At 35.2% G+C, this 24,580-nt stretch overlaps 1 protein-coding gene across 1 annotated transcript in view; it reads right to left on the minus strand.

Moving 5' to 3' along the window:
- The window catches only part of HCN1 (hyperpolarization activated cyclic nucleotide gated potassium channel 1), a 437,736-nt gene that overhangs the window by 80,888 nt on the left and 332,268 nt on the right, over positions 1–24,580 (minus strand). The window contains exon 5 of the mRNA XM_050794764.1: positions 5,254–5,400. Within this exon, the coding sequence (XP_050650721.1) occupies positions 5,254–5,400 (147 nt within the window). The remainder of the gene's footprint in view (positions 1–5,253; positions 5,401–24,580) is intronic.

Here is a 24,580-nt window from a genome sequence, read left to right on the forward strand (position 1 = left end):
CAGAAGTTATGGTAGCAGTATTGTGGGATGCTCAAGACATTTTGCTTGTCGACTTTCTGGAGGGGCCAAGGAACAATAACAGCTGCTTACTATGAGAGTATTTTCAGAGAGTTAGCTAAAGCTTTAGCAGAGAAACAACCAGGGAAGCTTCGCCAGAGTCTTCCACCACTACCACGCTCCCACTTACTCTGCTCATCAAACGAGGGCAATTTTGTGAGAGTTTTGATGGGAGATCATTAGGCATCTACCTTATCATCTCAATTTGTCTATGCTTGACTTATTTTTGTTTCCTAACATTAAAAAAATCTGTAAAGGGCACCCATTTTTCTTCAGTTAATAATGTGAACCAGACTGCGTTGACATGGTTAAATTCCCAGGACCCTCAATTCTTTAGGGATGCACAACCCGGCTCGTATCATTGCTTACAAAAGGGTCTTGAACTTGATAGAGCTTATGGAGCTTATGTGGAGAAATAAAGTGAATATTTTTACATTTATCTTTTAATTCCATTTTCTACAATCTTTTTGAAATCTCATATATTATTTCTTTCCTTTTTTTTTTTTTTTTTTTTTTGAGATGGAGTCTTGTTCTGTCACTCAGGCTGGAGTGCAGTGGATCTCACCTCACTGCAACCTCTGACTCCCAGGTTCAAGCAATTCTCGTGCCTTAGCTTCCCAACTAGCTGGGGTTACAGGTGCATGCCACCACACCTGGCTAATTTTTCTTTTTGTATTTTTTAGTAGAGATGGAGTTTGCCATGTTGGCCAAACTGGTCTCGAACTCTTGATCACAGGTGATTCACCCACCCTGGCCTCTCAAAATGCTGGGATTATAGGCAGGTATGAGCCACTGCTCCTGGCTTATTTATTTCTTTTAACAAAATATAAAAAATTCAATTATATTTCCCAAAGCAAAAAGATTTATACAATCTAATTTGATTGAGACATTTGTAGGGAAAATAAACTAACCAATAGCAGATATTTAGCCTCATATTTTTAAAACTCTTAACTGGTATCTTATGGCTATTCAAAAAATATGAAAAACTTTTAGTGGGTACAGAAATTTAGGTAAGTTCATAATTGGTGAAGATATTAGTTGGAATACAAATATTTGTTATTTAACTTATAGTAAATATACTAGGAATTTTAACAAAATTTGAAAATATAGATGAAATATTCCTTGCACATAGGAGACTTTCAAGACAAGAGTGGAGAAAACAAATATGAAAAAAATAATAACAACATGGGTAGAATGGATAAGTAGCACTCTTATATTATGGACGAAGCACACTGAGGGCCAGAGAAAGGAGATATAAGATCCAGTCTCACAGCTAATCAAATAAGATAGATAGAAATAAATAAGTATTGTTTGAATTCAATTTTTTCCAAGAGAGGAGAGACATTTATGGAACACTTGTATTAAAGGTAAGAAATTATAACTTATTTTTTCAAAACGACAAGTTGCACAATTTTTTTGTAGGCCACTTTGCAACAGACATGGCAGTGGGGGAAAGGAAAGCTGGAGATTTAGCTGGAGTCAGAGTATAAATGGACTGGAAGATGAGCTTAGGGAGTCTATACTTGATTCAATTTATAATGTAAAGATTGAAAGTTTCTGAGCAGAGAAATGACTAACTTATGTAAATAAAAGATTAATTTGACAGTGGTATTTTAAATGGTAGTCAGAGAAATCAGACCAAATGCTGGAAGTCAAACTAAGGGAACAGTGAAAATAGTCTATGTGAGATGCTTTAGTTTAGGACAATGGCAGTGGGAAAGGAAGCAAAGGCATGAGTGTGAGATGTATTACTAAAGTTAATTGACAGCATTTGATGATTGGATGTACAGAGCACAGAAAGAAAAGCTGCAAAATGGGACTAAAGTTTTACATTCCAAATAACTTGTGAGAATAACTAAAGAATGTACAGAGAGACTTTTAGAGATAAAATGGCTTAATGATGGAAGAAAAATGACTTCATTACATAACCTACTACATGTGTGGTTGCAGGGGATATCATTTAGCTTTTAAGAAAATGAAGTTTAAGGCAGGAACTTAGAGCTACAATTTATAGAATTGAAATGTGAGGTAATATAAATAAAAGATAATAAATTCAAAGATACAGAATGAAAATCCAATGGCTCAGAAATGTTGCAGTGTTAAAGAAGTCAAAAAAAAAGATATATACATATATGTATGTGTGTGTGTGTATATATATAGAGAGAGAGAGAGAGAAAGAGAGAGAGGGAGAGATTCAGAATCTGTGTTTTGTTAGCAGCATAAAAAGTGGTCCCAGCAGCTCAGAAGAATTGCTAATTCTCATGCTGTTGTTAATAAAGACATACCTGAGACCAGGTAATTTATAAACAAAAGAGCTTTATTTGACTCACAGTTCAGCCTGGTGGGGGAGGCCTCAGGAAACTTACACTTATGGTAAAAGGGGAAGCAAACATGTATTTCTTCACAAGATGGCAGCAAGGAGAAGTGATGAGCAAAAGGGGACGAAGGCCCTTATATTACCATCAGATCTTGTGAGAACTCACTCACTATCACAAGAACAGCAGCATGGGAGTAACTGCCCCATGATTCAATTACCTCCTACCAGGTACCTCCCATGACATGTAGGGATTATGGGAGCTACAATTCAAGATGAGATTTGGGTGGGAACAGAGCCAAACCATATCATTCCACCCCTTCCCCCTCCCAAATCTCATGTCCCCACATTTCCAAACCAATCATTCCTTCCCAGTAGTCCCCCAAAGTCTTAACTCATTTCAGCATTAACTCAAAATTCAACAGTCCAAAGTCTCATCTGAGTCAAAGCAAGTCTTTTCTGCCTATGAGCCTGCAAACTCAAAAGAAAGTTATTTACTATTATGAGGGTATAGGTATCAGGTAAATACAGCCATTCCAAATGGGAGAAATTGGCCAAAATGAAGAGGCTACAGGCCCCATGCAAGTCCAAAATCAAGCAGGTCAGTCAAATCTTAAAGCTCCAAAATGACCTCCTTTGACTCCACGTCTCACATCCAGGGCATGCTGATGCAAGAGGTGGGTTCGCATGGCCTTGGGCAGCTCTGTCCTGTGGCTTTGCAGGGTATAGCCCATCTCCCAGCTGCTTTCACAGGTTGGCATTCATTGAGTATCTGCAGTTTTTCCAGTTTCAGGGTGCAAGATGTTGGTGGATCTACCATTCTGGGGTCTGGAGGATGATGGCCCTCTTCTCACAGCTCCACTAGGCAGTGCCCCAATGGGGATTCCCTGTCGGGGTTTTGACCTCACATTTCCCTTCTGCACTGCCCTAGGAGAGGTTTTCCATGAGGGCCCTGTCCCTGCAGCAAACTTATTCCTGGACATCCAGGCATTTCCATACATCCTCTGAAATCTAGGTGGAGGTTCCAAAACCTCAATTCTTGACTTCTGTGCCACTGCAGGCTCAACATCATGTGGAAGATCCCAAAGGTTGGGGCCTCTGAAGCCTCTGAAACCACAACCTGAGCTGTACCTTGGCCCCTTTTATCTATGGCTGGAGAAGCTGGGATGCAGGGCACCAAATCCCTAGGCTGCACACAGCAGGCAGCCTATGGGCCCAGCTCATGAAACTATTTTTTCCTCCTAGACCTCCAGGCCTGTGATGGGAGGGACTGATGGGAAGGTCTCTGACATGCCCTGGAGATATTTTCTCCATTATCTTTGTGATTAACATCCACTGCCTTGTCACTGATGTAAATTGCTGCAGAAGGCTTGAATTTCTCCCCAGAATGTGGGCTTTTTCTTTTCTACTACATGGTCATGCTGCAAATATTTCAAAGTTTTATGCTCTGTCAACTTTTGAACACTTTGCTGCTTAGAATTTTTTTTCCACTAGATACCCTGAATTATTTCTCTCAACTTCAAAGTTCCACAGATCTCTATGGCAGCGGCAAAATGCCACCGGTCTCTTTGCTAAAGCATAATAACAGTCACCTTTGCTCCAGTTCCTAACAAGATCCTCATCTCCATCTGAGACCACCTCAGCCTGGACTTTATTGTCCATAGCACTATCAGCATTGTGGTCAAAGCCATTCAACAAGCCTCTAGGAAGTTTCAAACTTTCCCACATTTTACTCTCTTCTTCTGAGCTCTCCAAATTGTTTCAACCTCTGCCTGTTACCCAGTTCCAAAGTTGCTTCCACAATTTCAGGTATCTTTGAAGCAGTGCCCAACTACTCTGTACCAGTTTACTGAAACAGTCTGTTCTCATGCTGCTAATAAAGACATACCCGAAAATGGGTAATTTATAAAGGAAGGAGGTTTATTTGACTCACAGTTCAGGATAGCCAGGGAGGCCTCAGGAAACTTACAATCATGGCAGAAGAGGAAGCAAACATGTCCTTCTTTGCTTGGTGGCAGAAAGAAGAGGTGTCAACCAAAAGGGATAAAAGCCCCTTATAAAATCATCAGATATCATGAGAATTCACTCACTACCAACAACAAGGCCTGGGGGTAATCATCCCCATGATTCAATTACCTCCCATGGGGTCCCTCCCATGATAGGCAGGGATTGTAGAAGCTACAGTTCAACATGACAGGTCATTGACAACTTTCAAATGAACAACTTTGGTAAAGAAGCTAAGACCAAATCACGATTCAGTGAGTACACAGAAACCTTTTGAGAAGATTGGCAGTAAAAGAAAGGAGAGGGCAAAGCAGTGTAAAAACTATGAATAATCAAGAACAAGTTATTTTGTTCCAGGAGTGATCTGAATATTCTAGTGGGAAGAAGGAAGATTTCTAGGGAGGAATAGAAAGATGATGCAAAGCAAAGAGGTGGTTATTAATGTTGCAAAGTGTTTTAATGAGATAATAGGAAATGAACTGCTCATGGCAAGTCATTCTGTTATCAGGGTCCATGAGATGATCCAGGAAAGTGAAGATTGGAGGAAGAATAGGAATCAAAAAGAAGAATCAGTTTGATAAGAAAGGGAGAGAAAAATGGGGATGATATGGACAATGAGGCCACAAGAAGGAATTTTAAAGAGCCAGAAATACAGAAAAGAGAACAGTCTGAGAATCACAAATAGAAGAGCAATTTTCCAATACTTTTTTCCACAATTAAGAGCTCATATATGTGAGAAGCTAAAGAAGATAAGGATAAAATATCTTAATATTAAGTTTAGGTTTTTCTTTAGAGTAACATAGACTAGAAGATTCTCCATGAAGAGAGAAAATAAACAATGATCATGTATTATGGATACTGAGGACAATAAATCTTACCTCTCTCAGAGGATCATTGAGTTCATTGAGAATATTTTCCTCATCAAAGATTTTGCCTTGGTATCTGTGTTCATAGTAATCATGTATCTTCTGACGCATATCAGCTGGTAACTTATGGAATGACATGTATTGTTCCACTTGCTTATACTGTAAGGAAAGAAAAATAAAATTAAAAAAACATTGTTAGGCTGTATGAGAAATCATATTATTTTATTTGCTATATTTAATAACATTTGAATACTCAGTTAAAAAAAAAAAAGAAATCCTTTAAGATGAAGGAACCCGGGTCGAATGAACCTATTTCGTGTTACATAATGTATAAGGCATTTTATTTAGGTGAACATTTCCTGTAAAGAACTAAGATACTGTGGAAGGGAGTTAAGAGTGAATTTAAGGGAGTAACTACAAAAAAAAAAAGCCAGTGATGGGGCAAAAACAAAATGTTATACCATTTTTTAAATTGAGTTCTGAAAGAAGTATGAAATTGATTGGCTCTTGGTTTTAAGAAAAATTTATAACTATGGAGAGTATAATAGTTTTTATCTTAGGCTTTTTAGCAAAAGATCAGAATCTAATTAAATTTGGAATTGACAGGTAGGGAGCTTGGCAGGTATTTGCAGATCATACATACTTCAGCAACACAGATGCCCTGTAAATTACTGAGAACTAAGAGAGTGTAGCAGGCTTCCAATTTAGGATTTAGGAGAATATCATGGTGAGACTAGATCCAAATTACTGTATAGCTGAAAGTTAGCTTAGACACTGAAGTTCATTTAAACAAGTAGGCCTCAACTGTGATTTTTTTAAGATCTGGGGAGGGCGTTGCTTTTTTGACATATCTGCCTATTTATATTTATACACACATGCGCGTGCACACACACACCCCCACAGAGAGAGAGAGAGAGAGAGAGAGAGAGAGAGAAAGAGAAAGAGAGAGAGAGAGAGAGAGAGATAGAGAGAGAGAGAGAATTTGTTTGTAAGTAGCATCCCTGCATCCTTGATAGTCAAATAGGACCATATAAGCATGGATATTACCTGGGTGCCTATTAGAAGAGAATAATTTCAAGCCTCATCCAAGACCAATGGAATAAGGATTTGCATCTTAAAAACCTCTCCCGATGACTCACGTGCATAGATATACACCTTAAAGTTTGAGAAACAATCCCTAGGTGTTTCAAAAGCAGGGGGTCATAAGACCACACATTGAAAAAAATTAATTAGGTTTAAAAATTTTGTTTCATTGTATAGACGACAGTTTTGAGTACAAATTTTAATAGCTGGTAACACAACTGAATAAAGATGTCAAAATAATATTATTTCCTCATGTAACACACATTTGATATATTTTACATGGAAAAGATTTTCTGAAATATTTTCTTGATAACACAGCTCTGACTAGATCTAGGTCTCCTGAGCTTTGCCCATAATTATTGGTTTCTTCTTTTTTTTTTTTTTTTTTTTTGAGACGGAGTCTTGCTTTGTAGCCCGGGCTGGAGTGCAGTGGCCGGATCTCAGCTCACTGCAAGCTCCGCCTCCCGGGTTTAGGCCATTCTCCTGCCTCAGCCTCCGGAGTAGCTGGGACTACAGGCGCCCGCCACCTCGCCCGGCTAGTTTTTTGTATTTTTAGTAGAGACGGGGTTTCACGGTGTTAGCCAGGATGGTCTCGATCTCCTGACCTCGTGATCCGCCCGTCTCGGCCTCCCAGAGTGCTGGGATTACAGGCTTGAGCCACCGCGCCCGGCCTGCCCATAATTATTGTAATTGTACTTGGTAATTGATAATAGACCTATCTAATGAGAAACAGCAACTCATTGTATTGCATTTCTTCATTTTTTCCTACATACTTTCATTATGCAAAAAAAAAAAAAATATTGTTTGAACATTCTCTTTTGAACACTAGTACCCTCAAATGAAATATCACTTTGTCATGAGACTTTCTTTGATAACCAGACTGTCCATCAAACTGTTTAAAGCCTGAAGGCCTATGTACATCTCTCTGAAGTAACTTGCTTGCTCGAACACTGCTTGGAGTGGTGAGAATCTGAAACCTTAGCTGACACACTGAAATCTTCATTTCTACTTTCTTTTCCATGCATCTCAGAAATACAAGGAACAGCACTGAAACTTAGTAGCATTTTATTCATTTTTGGGAATTTCGTGCCTGTATACAAAGGCCTACTAATCTAGGGAAAACATAATCTTCTCTATCTCTATCTCTGAATTTGGAAAATTAATCCTTTTGTAGCTAAGTACAAATGTTATATATATAGTTATTTTATTTTTTATGAAACTCAGGGTTGATCTAATCTATTTGTTTTTCCTCACACAAGTCATTTAACCCTTCCAGACCTCATTTATGAATCAACAATAAGAGAGTATTTGACTAAATGATCTTCCTTTTCCTTTCAAACTAAAAATTTAAAGTTATATGACAATTTCTTATCATTTATTCATATTAAGTTTGAATTTTAAGCTATATTACTATTTTAAGCATTCATTGACTCATAGTAATTATTGATCTAGCAAACATTAAATGATTATTGTATGCCAGTAGTTCTGAAGGTGTGGTTGCCAAACCACCAATAGCACATGGGAATTCTTCAGAAACACACATTCACAGTCTCCACTCTAGACCTACTGAATCAGAAACTCTACATTTGAGACACAGCAGTATGTGTTTTGACAGGTCCTTCATGCACAAAAATGTCATAATCGTTGCTATATGCCAAGTACTGTGATATCTCAGGACATAAGGAAGCATACTTGAGTGAGCATGGCGGAAACAAAGTAAGTTTAGTTTTCAGCAAGTTAAGTTTCAGATGCCCATAGCACATCCTAATGCCTCTATGTAGGTCAGGCACTCAGAGAAGAAAATATATACAGCATCGGTGACTGAGAAGTCACTAAGGGAGGATGTGTCAAATGAGGAGAAAAGGTTAAAAAGCGGAACTTATGTTTTAAAAGTAGCTGAGCCAGAAGGTTGATTAAGTTAAGGGTATTGTTAATACCTGCCAAGGTGTGAGAGCAGAACCAGAAAAACATGATTAGAAAATCCAAAGAAGGATTAAGTTTCACAGGGGTTATGGTCAAAAGAAATCTATCCTAAGAAAACAGGTACTGAATAATGGGCAGTGAATTTGGAAATTAGGTAGTAATCTCTGTTAGAATACAACACATTAAAAATAGGAGCTTTTTCTTTTTGTCTGTTTCCCCACACCTAACAAGACTTGAAGAATGTATGAAAATACCACTTCCATGTGATGTGAATAAAAATAACAAACTATTCTTTGAAAAGGACACTTAGTAGTGGTAGTCAGACAGTGAAATAAACTAGATGTTACAAGTAATGCGTAAGTTGGCAAAGTCAAAAAATGATAAAATGGCATACTTTCTAATAGTTGTAGTAATATATTGTAAGCAAAATATGACTTAATATATTTAGAAGTCACTGACAAATAGATTTTTGAAAAGCAAGGATGCCAATACAATTCTTTGGAAACATAAGATCAAAAGTTTATTCCATCAGATCTAAATATACTATAAAATAATTACCACTTAAAATTCGAATATGTTTTTATTTTTAAAACTTTCTGTATAATTACAAAAATTGATAAAAGTATGCATGTACATGATTATTAAAAATGAGATCTAACAAGAGTGTTTATAAAGAGTGGCAAGGATCCACTTTCAAACCTACCAGTCTCACTTTTCCATGATAAAAGGTGTTTAATTCATGTCATTAAGCAACATGCTTGTTTCCATTTCTTATATAATTACAGGATTTTTATAAACTAACTGTCATAAAATGGGGTTTTGCCACTTATAGTACCCCAAATCTTCCTTTCTCATGCTATAGCTGTGTCACTAGTGTTAATTCTTACCCTAGCTTGCTTTGTACCTTTATGCACCATATTTGCTATTATTTCTTGTTCAGATAACTCTAAGACACTTTATCAGGTGAAAGTAAAAAAACTCCCTCCTTCACTTCCATTTGAAGACTCCTGTCACCTCTATGTCATAATGTAAAAGTAGATTATAACTTTGTTCCTATAATTGAAACTTCCAAACTCCTAAAGTGTTAACATAACTCTGGCCATATAAATATTTACCACAAAGCCAAATGGTGTATTTGATGACATTTCCTTTCTTGCTCATTAGTGGATTAACAAGACTTGTTCATCCAGTGGATTTGTTAATCCTGCACTTGCTGATTACATTTATTTCTTGAGTAATTAGCCTTTAATCTAGTATTATTTTTTCTAGCCTCCTTATCCCACCAGATAGACATCAAGTTTTTTCTTCAAAGATTTTCCTATAGAATTTCTCTTTATGACATCCTTGGTTTGGCTCAGTATTCCTAAATGCCATGTTTCTCTTTTGGTTTATTTATTCATGTTGCTGGAAAAAATCCCCAAGTAAACAACTAAGAAAGATGGTATGTTTTCTGAATCTTTCTTGTCTGAAATTGTCTTTATTAAACTCTCAAAGTTGACTCCATATAGAATTAATTCTAAGTTGAACTCCTCTAGTTGGATGTTGAGACTTTGGATCTCAATTTGATCCTCTATGCTGCATTCGATTTTTTCCTTATCTTTATTTAATGTATTTAGTCCCTGCATTTTCCTCTACCTTTCTCTGCATTCCCTACATTGCCTCTATATTCCCCCAACATTTCCCCTACCTGCTAGAATATTTTCTGAAATTCTTAGAAAACATTTTAAATTCCTCCTCCATGTTCATTGATCATTTATTTCTGTACTTTTAATATTTTTAGTTTAAAAATATACTAATACGAGATTTTTAAAAATGAGTTTTAGTCTGCCTTTTTTCTCCAAAATATGTGACACGTCTAAATGTGAATTCAAAATTATCCTCTAGATTTAGTTTCAGTAATGTCTTTGGTGACCTTTCCCTATATGTGTATGTTAGGAGTAGGGATCATACAAAGCAGACTGTAATGATTTGTGCTATGGTTTGGATAGCACTCTCCAAACTTCATGTTGAGATTTTATCCCCAGTGTTGTAGGTGGGATCTATTGGAAGGTATTTGGGTCATAGGGGTGGATCCCTCAAGGACAAAGATTATGCCCTCCCTCAGGCGTGAGTGAATTCTTACTCTATTAGTTCCCTAGGGAGCTTGGTGATAAAAAGATTCTGGCACCTATTCCCTCTCTCTCTCTCTCTCTCGCTTCCTTTCTTACCATATGGTCTCTGCATACTCCTGCTCCCCTTCACTTTCTGCCATGAGTGGAAGCAGCCTGAGACCCTCACCAATACCGATGCCCAAACTTGAACTTTCCAGCCATCAGAATCGTGAGCCAAATAACCTTTCTTCTTTATTAATTACCCAATCTTAGGTTTTCCTCTCAGAAAAATGGACTAAGAGAGAGGATAATGGAAAATATAAGTGGCAATGGAAATGGTAAATATAATAACCATCATGCTCTGTCTATGACTGAGAACTAGAAGGATAATTGAAGGGAATAGAAGGCATGGCAAATGTAAGCAATCTAAAGAACTTTCAAATCACATTTATATTGTTTTTATATCTATGAAATTATACCCTTATTTATAAAACTGAAACACCTTAGTTTATCCCCTACTCCTTCATCCCAATCCTTACAATATCACCAAATTATGTAAGTTTTACCTACCAAAATTTTCAATAATTTTCCATTTCTCTGCATCAACATTCTGGTCAAAGCTACTCTCTCTCCTTCAACTCATAACCAGCTTCTTAACTACATTCACTGTACCTGTTTATACATGTCTTCCTCCAACTCTAACTCATTTTCCATGATTCAAACAGGACATCTTTTAAACATGTTAATCTAATTGTCACCCCTAAAGGAAACTAAAAATATTTCACCCCAAAATATACCTCTTTGACATATTTTGAGTTGGCTGTTCAGAGGGCCTGCAGACAAGAATAGCCCTACAAAGGTGTCTTTTGTGGAGAGATTTGCATCTGTGGACTAAATAAAGTGAAATAAACAACAGATGCAAGCAGGCTTTTCCTGAGGCCCACCTTGTCAAGGTCCTGTAAGATTAATAGAGAGTCTGAGACCTTTTAAGATCTGACAGAGAAACATTTACCATAGGCTATCACCTGTTCTTTCTGAGGGCTGCTACCTGTACATCTGCACAACATTGCCTTTACCCCACGCCTTTCTTCTTCTGCTCTACCTCTGACAATCTGTCTTGGCATGCTATAAGCCCCTATTCTTTCTGTAACCCCAGGATGGTATAAAAGCATCAATAATCTGGCATTTCTTTGAGTTCTCACATTTTGTATGACTCCTGTACATACATGTGCAGATAACAAACTTGTATGCCCTTTTTTCCTATTAATCTAGTACCAGTTTGTGTTATAGAGTCAAATTACAGGTCTTCAGGGATAATTTTATGCACTTTACATTCCTGGAAGACAGGGATAAGAAGTTGTACTTCCCATTGTATTAGAAGAACAAATCACATAAATTGAAAAATATCAAATTATTAATAATTACTCATCAAATCAGATGGAACTTTAAGTTCATGATTCTAACCCCATGTCTCAAATCTATAAAATACTGTCTATAAGAAGTTAACTTTTTACTTTCAGGAAGCATATATATATACACACACACACACACACACACACACACACACAGATAGATGTATCACCTGATTTATAATATCTCAAGATAATTTTATGGCATCAATACACACCATCTATTATTTTTGTGAAACACAAGTTAATATGTTTTTTAAAAAGGCAAAAGACTTTTTGGTGAGTGATGGAACTACTTTCCATGTTCAAATAAATCATAAATGCTACATTAATTAGCTATTTGAAAGTAGGCTACACTATAGAGCTTATTTAAACTTTATTTCTAGGACAATCTATAGTATCAGATGAAAGCTATAGACCTTCATTTGCCAAAATAAACATGCATGAAAATGTGTTATGATTTCAAGGGTGTTTACACATATCTGAGTGTCAATTTAAAAATATCTGAGTATCTTAATCGACCACATTAAGTTTTATTGGCATTGTAAAACTCCATGAGTGCTGGAACCAGTGGTGTCTGTGTTTAATCTACTCTATATTCTTGACTTTTGACTTTGAGTATATATATATTTTTTAACTTTTCAGTTTTTCAGTTTTTTTATATGTCAATTTCAGATGATAATATCTAACATACTGCGTGCTGTGAGAATTAGTAGTGATACCGAATGTATGTTATGTGATAAATAAATAATAAATGGTAATTATTAGAAAAATCATTAAAAAGCAAACAGGTTAAAAATCCAGTTGAGTAAAAATATATGTCTCATTCTCAATATAAACACAGTAATGCTAAAATAGTCTCTGAAGTGACATTTTTCTTACAGAATTAAAAAAACTGTAAATTTTATATTCCAGTGACTACATGTGTTTTAAATGTAATTTGACAAATAATAATAAATAATAAGAAAATATTTAAAATTGTTTGCTCATCAAAGACCAACAATCAACTTTCCTTTTAACTTTTTTATGTTTAAGTAAATTATCATTCGGTTTATGACTAATCTATCTTAATTTTTACCAAGAAAAATTCTAGTATTGCCAGCTATTTACACAGCAATTGAAGCCATAAATTCTCTTTATTATCCTATATATAAAAATACATAAATTCATATAGAAAAGCTGGGTAATATGCTAATTCATTTAACAAGTATTGTTTCTAGAATTTTTGAAGCAAGATTGAATCATTTTCAAGAACTATGCTATAAATACAGCAACATCTTCAATGCATATCTTTGAGAATTTTTTTTTTCTTAGCAAAAATGTGTCACTGGTTATTTTATGAAAAAGTTTTAAGTTGCATAGTCTTTACATAGTAAGTCATATAATCATAAAAAATAACATGAAATCTTCCTGAATTTGATTTTCAATAAAACAAATGGAAAAACAAAACAACAACAACAACAAAAAAAACTAAAGGAAAATCACAAATGAAGGAAAGCAGGTGGTTTAGAGATTTGTTTGTTTTTTAGCAGAAGTTTAAGTCAGATACTCCTATTTTATCTTCATTTTATATTTCCTTTTGTGGAAAGCTGGGTAACAAAACGTAGATTTTTCTATGGAATAATGAATTCTTTAGCTCTCAAAATATGGAAAAGCTTTTTTGAAATAAAATATGTATCTGCTTTGCATGGAAAACAGTCAAAATTCCAACTGAATGTAATTTTATTTTATTTTATTTTATTTTATTTGTTTTGTTTTGTTTTGTTTTGTTTGGTTTGGTTTTTCTCTGAGATGGAGTTTCACTCTTGATGCCCAGGCTGGAGTGCAATGCCATGATCCTGGCTCACTGCAACCTCAGCTTCCCGGGTTCTAGCGATTCTCCTTCATCAGCCATAGCTGAGATTACAGGCATGCACCACCATGCTCAGCTCATTTTGTATTTTCAGTAGGGCGGGGTTTTACCATGTTGGTCAGACTGGTCACGGAAACCTCGGCCTCCTGGGTTCTAGCTATTCTCCTGCCTCAGCTGAAGCTGGGATTACAGGCATGCACCACCATGCCCAGCTAATTTTGTATTTTCAGTAGAGATGGAGTTTCACCATGTTGGTCAGACTGGTCTTGAATTCCTGACCTTAGGTGATCCACCTGCCTTGGCCTCCCAAAGTGCTGGGATTACAGGTATGAGCCACCTTGCCTGGCCCCAACCCAATGTAATTTTAAAATATTTGTAGAAAATATTACAAGTAAAACGTGTTATTCTTCCATTCAGAATAACCTCTTCCAACATAAATAAACATTTGCTTTCTTGCTTATGGAACTTAGCTATCCATTCAGATATTTCACAAGAAACTATACTTTCATCTATGTAAAAATGCAGGATTCAAAAGAACTTGGAAGTTATTTACACTACATAGTTTTTCATTTATCAATTATTATTATGTTTTTATTTGAAAATGGCCAGGTTGAGCATTGTTTTTGAAAAGTCAATTTAACGCTGTTTAAGACTTAACTAAGCATGTAATTGAAAAACCAGTGATGATGAGACTTTAGTGTATTTAGCAATTAGAAGAGAATCTTTGATTACAAAGCAAGTAAATTGTCCATCTAAAACATCTTTAGTATGTTAATTTATTTGTAATTATGGAGTAAGAGTCAAGCATTAGATGATTGGTAGAAGTAGAAACAATCATCATAATCATTGTAACACAGCTAAATGTGTGCTTGAATATTTTTAAAATCCTTTAGTTTTCCTGCTCTAAATGACTTTAAACTTTATTACTATAGTTTTGCTTGGTGTGTTTGTTTGTGTGTGTGTGTGTGTATCTGTGTGTAGGGAAATGATCTGGCCCTGAACTGAACAAGAGTATGGACTGATATAACATGCCTACCATGGTTAACTCAATCTCTCTTCCATTTTTTTTTTTAATTGAACCATTTAAAGCATTTTATGCTGTCTCAACTTTCCTATTTCCTTCCCTCAACAGTTTCTTTCACTCACAGAAGATGACTTTACATAGAATTTCAAAAAGAAACAGAAGCTTTTACTTAATATCTACTAACTCATTTAGAGAGAAACTTATTTTTTCTCCTTCTGTCCTTATTTCTCTTATAAACAATGAAAGAAGTGTTTCTCATTCCATTTAAAGCTACTCTTTCAGCTGTGTTTGAATGTCCAGTTACAATAATTAAAATCATAACCATATCTAACCCTTGGATATTAAATGCTATTTTCCTGACTCTCGACTAAACCTTCTACTCATATTTACCTACTTAATCCTCACAACAACATTAAGAGATTGCTATCATTATCTTCATTTTACAGATAATGAAATTGAGGCACAGAGAATTTAAGTAACTTGTATAAAGTCACACAGCTAATTAGTGCTGAAGCCAGGATTTGAATCCAGGGAATATGGCTTCAGACTCTGTGTTCTTATTTATTGCATGACATTCTTGTCATCAATAAATGACTCTATTAATCACAAGTAGCCCTCTACTTACCAAACTATTTTTCTTCTCTCCTTTCTCAACCGATTTCTTGAAAGTGTGGTCTACTTTCATTATCTAACTTTCTACTTCTTATTAAAACCTTTAATTAAAGCTTCCATTCCTTCTATTTCACTAATAATACTCTCACATTTACATTATTTCCTGATTACTACCATGATACTTAATTAGATATTTCACAAATATATACATATATATTTGTGATCTGAATATATATCATACATACATATACATATATATATATTTATATATATTTGTTATCTGAATAGTACTGAACACCGGTGGTTAACACTATTGATGTCCCATGCAACACCTCTATCCTTGCAAGCTGACCCACCTCTGACCTCAACTGTACCAATGGTGGAAAGTCCATCTCAGGATTTTTGCATCAGGGCTCTCCGGGAACTCTAGAAAACTTGCTCAGCTCAACCTACAGTTGCATGAACTTTTTGGGGGGTAAGGAGAGGTGTATGTTACACCACATAAGGCAACGTTCAACCAATGAAGGACTGGAGTCTCCAGATTAATAACAGCCCCTATCCTTCAGAGAAACAAGTATAAGGTTCATTCTACACAGTTCCTCAGAGAGTGTCAGTAGGACTCACCCCCAATTGCCTATAACTAAAAAAAACCCTCAATAATATATCTTTCATTAGATTTCCCTTTTTTATGGTGATATGGTTTGGCTGTGTCTACATTCAAATCTCAACTTGAATTGTATCTCTCAGAATTCCCATATGTTGTGGGAGGGACCCAGGGGGTGGTAATTAAATCATGGGGGCCGGTCTTTCCTGTGCTATTCTTGTGATAGTGAATAAGTCTCATGAGATCTGACAGGTTTATCAGGGGTTTCTGCTTTTGCTTCCTCCTCATTTTCTTTTGCCGTCACCAAAGAAGAAGTGCCTTTCTCCTCCTGCCATGATTCTGAAGCATTCTCAGCCATGTGGAACTATAAGTCCAAGTAAACCTCTTTTTCTTCCCAGTCTCGGGTATGTGTCTTTATCAGCAGCGTAAAAATGGGCTAATGCACATTGTCTTACTACTCCTGTTTCCTAATCCTGATTCTTAAAATTCTTCCTCAATAAATTACCCACCCCAAATTCTTTTATTAGGCTCTGCTACTAGGAGATTCCAAACTAAGACAGTATTACAAATTGAGTCCTTCCTCCTAAGACATCTTTTCCTGTGGCTTCTCCATCCACATATGGTTCTGACTTTCCTGTTTCATCTTTGGCTGCTCTTTTAAGTCTCATTTGTTGGCATCTTTTAATAGTTGGTATTTCCAAAGACTATGCCCAAGGCCTTCTTTTCTTTTCACCTTACATATTTTCCTTGGGCAATCCTTCCCACTTACATGACTTCGGTTACTATCAATATACCACCAATCCTCAAGTCAATGGTCCAGCAGAGACCAAATCCCTGGTCTCGACTTGTAAGCTTGTCTTCCCTTTCAACATCTACCCATACAACATGTTTCACGAGCACATCAAACGCAAAATTGAAATTGTCTTAGTTTTTCCTGAATGTCTTCTCTATCCAACCTACAACCTAAGCTATAGACTTGGTTTTGAGTACACTCATTTTTCTGTTTCCAATGTATTTTACTTTTAATTTTCACAAGCTAACCACCTTGTCATTTGGGAGTTAATTTGTAACGCCACTTTCTCTGAGTAATTTTCCCTAATGCTTGTCTTAAACGTTAACGTAAATTAAAATAATATGAGAATCTTGTTAACATGAAGATATACATTCAGTATGTATGGGGTTGAAACTGAAATTTTAGTATTTCTAACAATATTCTAGATGATTCTAATGCTGGTAGTAAGAGAATTACAGTAGTTGAGATTTATATTAGATTAGATGAGCTATTTATTCTCCTATAACATCAAGTATTTCCCATGCATTGGCTGTTTTCACACTATCATAATTTCTACTAAAATTATCTGTGTTCTTTGCTACAACAGCTTCCTGAAGGTGCTCAATAATTGATTAATTAATATGTCCTAAAATATTATTTATTGTCAAACATATTTAGTCTTTGTTGAAAATAAGCTTTGAAGTACTTTATTCACAATAGCAAAGATTTGGAATCAACCCAAATGTCCATCAGTGACAGACTGGATTAAGAAAATGTGGCACATATACACCATAGAATACTATGCAGCCATAAAAAAGGATGAGTTTGTGTCCTTTGTAGGGACATGGATGCAGCTGGAAACCATCATTCTTAGCAAACTATCACAAGAACAGAAAACCAAACACCGCATGTTCTCACTCATAGTTGGGAACTGAACAATGAGATCACTTGGACTCGGGAAGGGGAACATCACACATCGGGGCCTATCATGGGGAGGGGGGAGGGGGGAGGGCTTGCACTGGGAGTTATACCTGATGTAAATGACGAGTTGATGGGTGCTGACGAGTTGATGGGTGCAGCACAGCAACATGGCACAAGTATACATATGTAACAAACCTGCACGTTATGCACATGTACCCTAGAACTTAAAGTATAATAATAATAAAAAATAAAAAATAAAAAGTGCCATTTTTCATATGATCAAATATATGTAAAGCATTTAAACTCTTTTACACATTTTTATTTTTATTTTTCATTTTATATTTAGGGAATTCATGTGTTTGTTTGTTACATGGGTATTATATGCATAATGGTGGTGATTGGGCTTCTAATGTACCCATCACCAAAATATTGAACATAGTACTCAATAGGTAATTTTTCAACCCTCACCCACCTCCTATTCTTCACCCTATTATCTCTATCTTTATGTCCATATGTACTCATTGTTTAGCTCACATTTATAGGTGAGAACATGATATCTGATTTTCTGCCTCTGAGATATTTCACTTAGAATAATGGCCTCAAACTCCATGTTGCTGCAAAGGACATGATTAAATTATTCCTTATGGCTGTATAGTATTCCATACATATATACCCACATTTTCTTTATCCATTCAACTGTTGGTGGATACTTAACGTTGGTTCCATGACTTTGTCATTGTGAATAGCACTGTGATAAATATATGACTGCAGATGTCTTTTTAATATAATTATTTATTTCTTTTTGGGTAGATACCAAGCACTGGGATTACTGGGTTGAATAGTAGTTCTATTTTTAGTCCTTTGAGAATCTCCATATTGTTTTACTTATTTTTTTTTTTTGATTTTTTAATTTTTATTTTATTTTTTTAAATTTATTATTATTATTATACTTTAAGTTCTAGGGTACATGTGCATAACGTGCAGGTTTGTTACATATGTATACTTGTGCCATGTTGTTTTATTATACTTTAAGTTCTGGGGTATATGTGCACAATGTGCAGGTTTGTTACATAGGTATACATGTGCCATGTTGGTTTGCTACACCTATCAACTCCTCATTTACATTAGGTATTTCTCCTAATGCTATCCCTCTCCCAGCCCCCCACCCCCCAACAGGCCCTGGTGTGTGATGTTCCCCTCCTTGTGTCCATGTGTTCTCATTGTTCAACTCCCACTTATGAGTGAGAACATGTGGTGTTTGGTTTTTTCTTCTTGTGTTACTTTGCTGAGAATGATGGTTTCCAGTTTCATCCATGTCCCTGCAAAGGACAGGGATTCATCCTTTTTATGGCTGCATAGTATTCCATGGTGTATATGTGCCACATTTTCTTTATCCAGCCTATCACTCATGGGCATTTGGGTTGGTTTCAAGACTTTGCTATTGTGAACAGTGCTGCAATAAACATACATGTGTGTGCATGTATCTTTATAGTAGAATGATTTATAATCTTTTGGGTATATACCCAGTAATGGGATTGCTGGGTCAAATGTTTTTTCTAGTTCTAGATCCTTGAAGAATCGTTGTCTTCCACAATGGTTGAACTAGTTTACAGCCCCACCGGCAGTGTAAAAGTGTTCCTATTTCTTCACATCCTCTCCAGCATCTGTTGTTTCCTGACTTTTTAATGATCACCATTCTAACTGGTGTGAGATGGTATCTCATTGTGGTTTTGATTTGCATTGCTCTAATGATCAGTGATGATGAGCATGTTTTCATAAGTTTGTTGGCTGTATAAATGTCTTCTTTTGAGAAGTATCTGTTCATATCCTTCACCCATTTTTTTGACGGGGTTGTTTGTTTATTTTCTTGTAAATTTAAGTTCTTTGTAGATTCTGGATATTAGCCCTTTGTCAGATGGATAGATGGCAAAAATTTTCTCCCATTCTGTAGGTTGCCCGTTAACTCTGATGATGGTTTCTTTCACTATGCAGAAGCTCCTTTTTTTTTTTTTTTAAGTTTATGTTCTAGTGTACATGTGCACAACGTGCAAGTTTGTTACATATGTATACATGGGCCATGTTGGTGTGCTGCACCCATCAACTCATCATTTACATTAGGTATATCTCCTAATACTATCCCTCCCTGCTCCTCCCCACCCCACAATAGGCCCCAGTGTGTGATGTTCCCCTTCCTGTGCCCAGGTGATCTCATTGTTCAGTTTCCACCTGTGAGTGAGAACATGTGGTGTTTGGTTTTCTGTTCTTGTGATAGTTTGCTGAGAATGATGGTTTCCAGCTGCATCCATGTCCCTACAAAGGACACAAACTCATCCTTTTTGATGGCTGCATAGTATTCCATGGTGTATATGTGCCACATTTTCTTAATCCAATCTGTCACTGATGCACATTTGGGTTGATTCCAAGTGTTTGCTATTATGAAGAGTGCCTCAATAACCATACGTGTGCATGTGTCTTTATAGCAGCATGATTTATAATCCTTTGGGTATATCCCAAGTAATGGGATGGCTGGGTCAAATGGTATTTCTAGTTCTAGATCCTTGAGGAATCGCCACACTGTTTTCCACAATGGTTGAACTAGTTTACAGTCCCACCAACAGTGTAAAAGTGTTCCTATTTCTCCACATCCTCTCCAGCACCTGTTATTTCCTGACATTTTAATGACTGCCATTCTAACTAGTGTGAGATGGTATCTCATTGTGGTTTTGATTTGCATTTCTCTGATGGGGAGTGATGATTAGCATTAAAAAAAAACTTCTAAAGATATAGTAGAAAGAAACTTTTCTTTTCCTCAAAGGCAGGTAATATGCCTTAAGTAGTTGAAAGATCCATAACTTAGTTTACTAAATTTTAACTTAAATGACCTCCCATTTAATTTCCTAAAATTAGATGATTAAGGACATAATGTTTCATAAATTATAAACCCAATTAGCATAAATCTAGAGATAATATTTCACACCAGGGCTAAATCTACTAGGCTATAGCTTTTATAGCAATAATTTAGATAAGTTTGGGTGATTAAAATGGTGCAATATTTTGAAAATGTGGGTGCACTGATTGTTGTTACATTATAGCATTTGTGTGTGTGTGTGTGTATGTGTGTGTACATTCTCTTCTTTGTATGCTATATGTGTGTGTGTGGGGGGTAATTCTTCAATAAAAAATGGAAATTTAATTATGTTTAACCTCCATTGGGAAGATATATTCACTATCTGCAATAAATAGTTCAGTGATTTTTAAGAAATAATGTATTCCTAATGTCCTTTTTCCACAGCCCCAAAAATATGTTTTAAGTTTTTAGTGATAAATGATAAATTATTATGTAAGCCCTGTATATATTAAGTGCATTAAAAACAGTAATAGCTTAAAACAGGACATTGTTTAAATATCATTAATCTTCTACTTCATTATTTTAATCAAAATGTTTCTTAGCATTAGTAACAGCTTGATTTACATTTGTAAATCTCTCTAGTTTGTTTGTAATGCAACTGTTTCTATCTTATTGTTCATAGCTTTCCAAATTTAAAGCAACTGAGCATCTGAGGATACGTATAATTACTAAGTGTAAATATAATCTGAAGAATAATTTTTAAATGACTCACCAGCAAATTACCATGCAGAAGCAACATATCTGATGAAGAAAGGAGCATTTATAATGCTTAACTTTTATCTTTGTATTTGTTTTTCAAAAGTGAAAAATTCTAACAAAGATATTCCTTCAGTACAAATTAAAAACCTGATTTTATTTACATTCATAAAATGAAACAAGATCAAAATAGATGTTATTATGGTACTTATCAAGTCTGAATGATGTGGTATTAAGAATTAATGAAGAGAAGAATACATAAATATTAAGAAGATTTAGTCAACATCTATGTTTCAGATCTAAGTATTGATTGGTTATCAGTCTCAACATAAATCAATTTGAATTTGTGTGCTAATCCAATGGGAGAAGTGACAACATATAAACAGTATAATAATCATTAGTAAGTACCTACTAAAGAGTAAGGAGATGTTATTAGAAGAAAGTGCAAAGTGTTGCACAGCAGAATAAGAAAAATCCTAGTCCTTGAGTCTTAAGTTAGAAATCTAGTCTTATTTAAGTAAGATCCATATTGGTGAATATTAATGATTTATAGCCAAAGAATTACACACATATATGTATGTATTTTGTATATACATATGTCAACATACAGAAATATGAATTTCAGACTGTAAATCTATATATAATAGTTTGAATTGACAGTGAGTTTTCAGTTACCTGTTGACAGTGCTTTGAATTTGATAGCAACTCAGGAAAGTATCACAGCCATGATGCATGATGTTATCAGTGGTAAGAGGACAATTTCAGAAAATCATTAATGGAGTTTGTAAAAGAAAATTGATCCAAACTTTCTCAACTTGGCTAGTATGAAACTAATAGTCATTGGTTGATCTAAATCTAAAATTTGACTGGCTTTTCAGAACAGGCCACCATCATAACTTCCAAAATAACTTTCCTGAAGTAACAAGAGAAGACAAAGAACTTCCAATCTAACTAGAATAAATTCAAAAGTACCTTATTAAAATTAGAACCATTCATCAGTACAAAACAAAACAAAGTTTCCACGTAAACTTCACAATAATAATTGAGAGCAGCTGTTTACTAAAAATTTAGGGACCTAAAACAAAGCCAGTGGTTTCAGATAAAATAAGGGTGAGTCAAGACAAATGTGTTATCAAGCAGGAAGTGAACTGGCTGTTATGGGTCATGAAAAGTGAAGAAGTGAAATTCAAGAAATGGACCAACAGGTTACTGGATATCTACAGTCAAGATGAGGTGAGAAGAGAGCAAAACAAAGGAGTTTCCAGTTGTGTTCCACTCAAACTATAAAGGAAGCAGGAGCTTACACTATTCCTAACAATCAGTACTTTTTTTGTTAATTTATTTTAATGGAAAAATAGTAGATTCTGTTTCAATTAATACACATTTTATGTTCTCACATTATAAACAATTTCTCAAAATCAGTTGCGGCTGCAAAATAATGATACTAATTTGATCTTTTCTTCTTGTGTTTGCCAGGCTGAGTGATACTAAGGAGATACATTTAATCCATAGTCACTGCTAATGAACGTATTTTTAGTCAGGTGTTTAACCAAGCAATGAGAAAATTATGGCAAAATATAATAATTTTTCCTATAGTTAAGATGGGGGGCTAAGGATGGGTTATATACATTTAAATAGAAATGATAAATAATAGAATGATTTGATTTGGAAATTATTCTAGTGCATTACTTCTCTTCTATATCAACATTCATTGATAGAGAATGTTGTTCTCTCCCAGTTTTATGGCTTTAGACTCTATATATACTGGTAAGACCTAAATATGCATTTCTAGGCTACACTACTCCATTAAATCAAGATTGATATACTAAATGGCCTAATTGGCATCTCCACGTGGGTATGTACTGAAGATTTAACATTTAACACATCCAAAGCTGAAATCCTTGATCGAAACCTCACCTTACTATTGTCTTCTGCATATCATATGAGTTTCTACCAGGAGCTGGGGCCAAAAATGTAAAGTTTTTGTTTTGCCATATTTTTTGTCTCATACACTGCTTCTGTCAGCAAATTTTATTGGATGTACTATTTTCTCCATTACAGCTTCATTGAAGTATAATTTATATATAATCACATCCATACAATTAAGTGAACATTTTCATGAGAAATCATCATCATGTGGAGGTTTTAGAATGTTTCCATCTGTTCCAAAAGTTCCCTCATTCACCTTCATGGCTAGGTCATATTCCCTCCCCTAGTCCCAGGAAATCACTGATCTGCTTTGTTGTCACTCTTATTTTTCTTGTTCTAGAATTTTACATAAATGGAATAACATTTATTCTTTTTCATGTGGCTTTTTTTTCACTGAGGACAATGTTTCCAAGATATAGACATGTTGTTGCATATATCCGTAGATACTTTTTCTTTATTTCTGAATAATATTCCTGGATCTATTCTTATAACGTTTTCACCTATTCATTTCTATCGCTACAAACAGCCCAGTTTACCATCAATTTGTATGTGTATGATTGTGATAGCCTTCTAATTGGCTTCTTTGTTTCCCCTTTTGACCGCTCATAATTCATTCTTAACTCAGTATCTAGTATTATCCTTCTAAAATGTAAATCTGCCCATGGCATAATTTTGTTTAACCTTTCCAGGTATTCCAGACTTAGACGGAGAGCCAAAATATTTCAATAACCTGTATGGGCATATGAAACACAGCCTCTCATGGCCTATCCTATTACTGTCCTTGCTCACTCAGCCCCAGCCTGATTGGTACTCTCAAGCCTGGAAGGAGAGTGGGGAGCACAATAGTAACAGAGAAATCAAGGAATAGATATTTCACATCTGCCTGCATCATCAGTATTCTTCAGTGGTAAGAAATTTAAAACTATAATATTAAAATAATACAGATTAGAGAAAATTCTGTAAAAATTGAACTTTTGAATACATTTTCAAATTAAGAAAAGTGACATTAGTTTATGCTCCAAAACACTCCAGTGTATGTGTCTAAATATCACTGCATTTTAGTTTTACTTGGTAAAGGAGTGTGAACATTATTGACTTGATTATTTCAGATCATGAGCATAAATAAATGTAATTATAGCTCAAGCTAAAATAAGATAACTAAGAGGTAAGAGAACCTCTAGGAATAAATAATGTTAGCTCCGTATTTTCTTAAATCAGGTTTTCAAGTTTGTAAATAACAATAAAAAAATAGCAGGAACAAAATATACTGTGCTATAAGACTTGATGTATGACTGGAATTGTACTTTTACTGGGATTGAAATAAAAAGAAACCTCACAGTTAATTTTTTCTTGGGAAAAATTATTATGGTATGACAGTCATATTTTCTTGAAAATAAAATAGCATATATATGTTTTCACTGTTAATAGAGTATATTAAACTACTGTCATGTGAAAAATATAAGATTGTTTTTGTTCTTCAAATAGACAATTTTATATAAAACTACAAACAATTACC

Source organism: Macaca thibetana, chromosome 6 (assembly GCF_024542745.1).
Source record: "Macaca thibetana thibetana isolate TM-01 chromosome 6, ASM2454274v1, whole genome shotgun sequence".
In the NCBI taxonomy this organism is placed as follows: Eukaryota; Metazoa; Chordata; class Mammalia; order Primates; family Cercopithecidae; genus Macaca; species Macaca thibetana.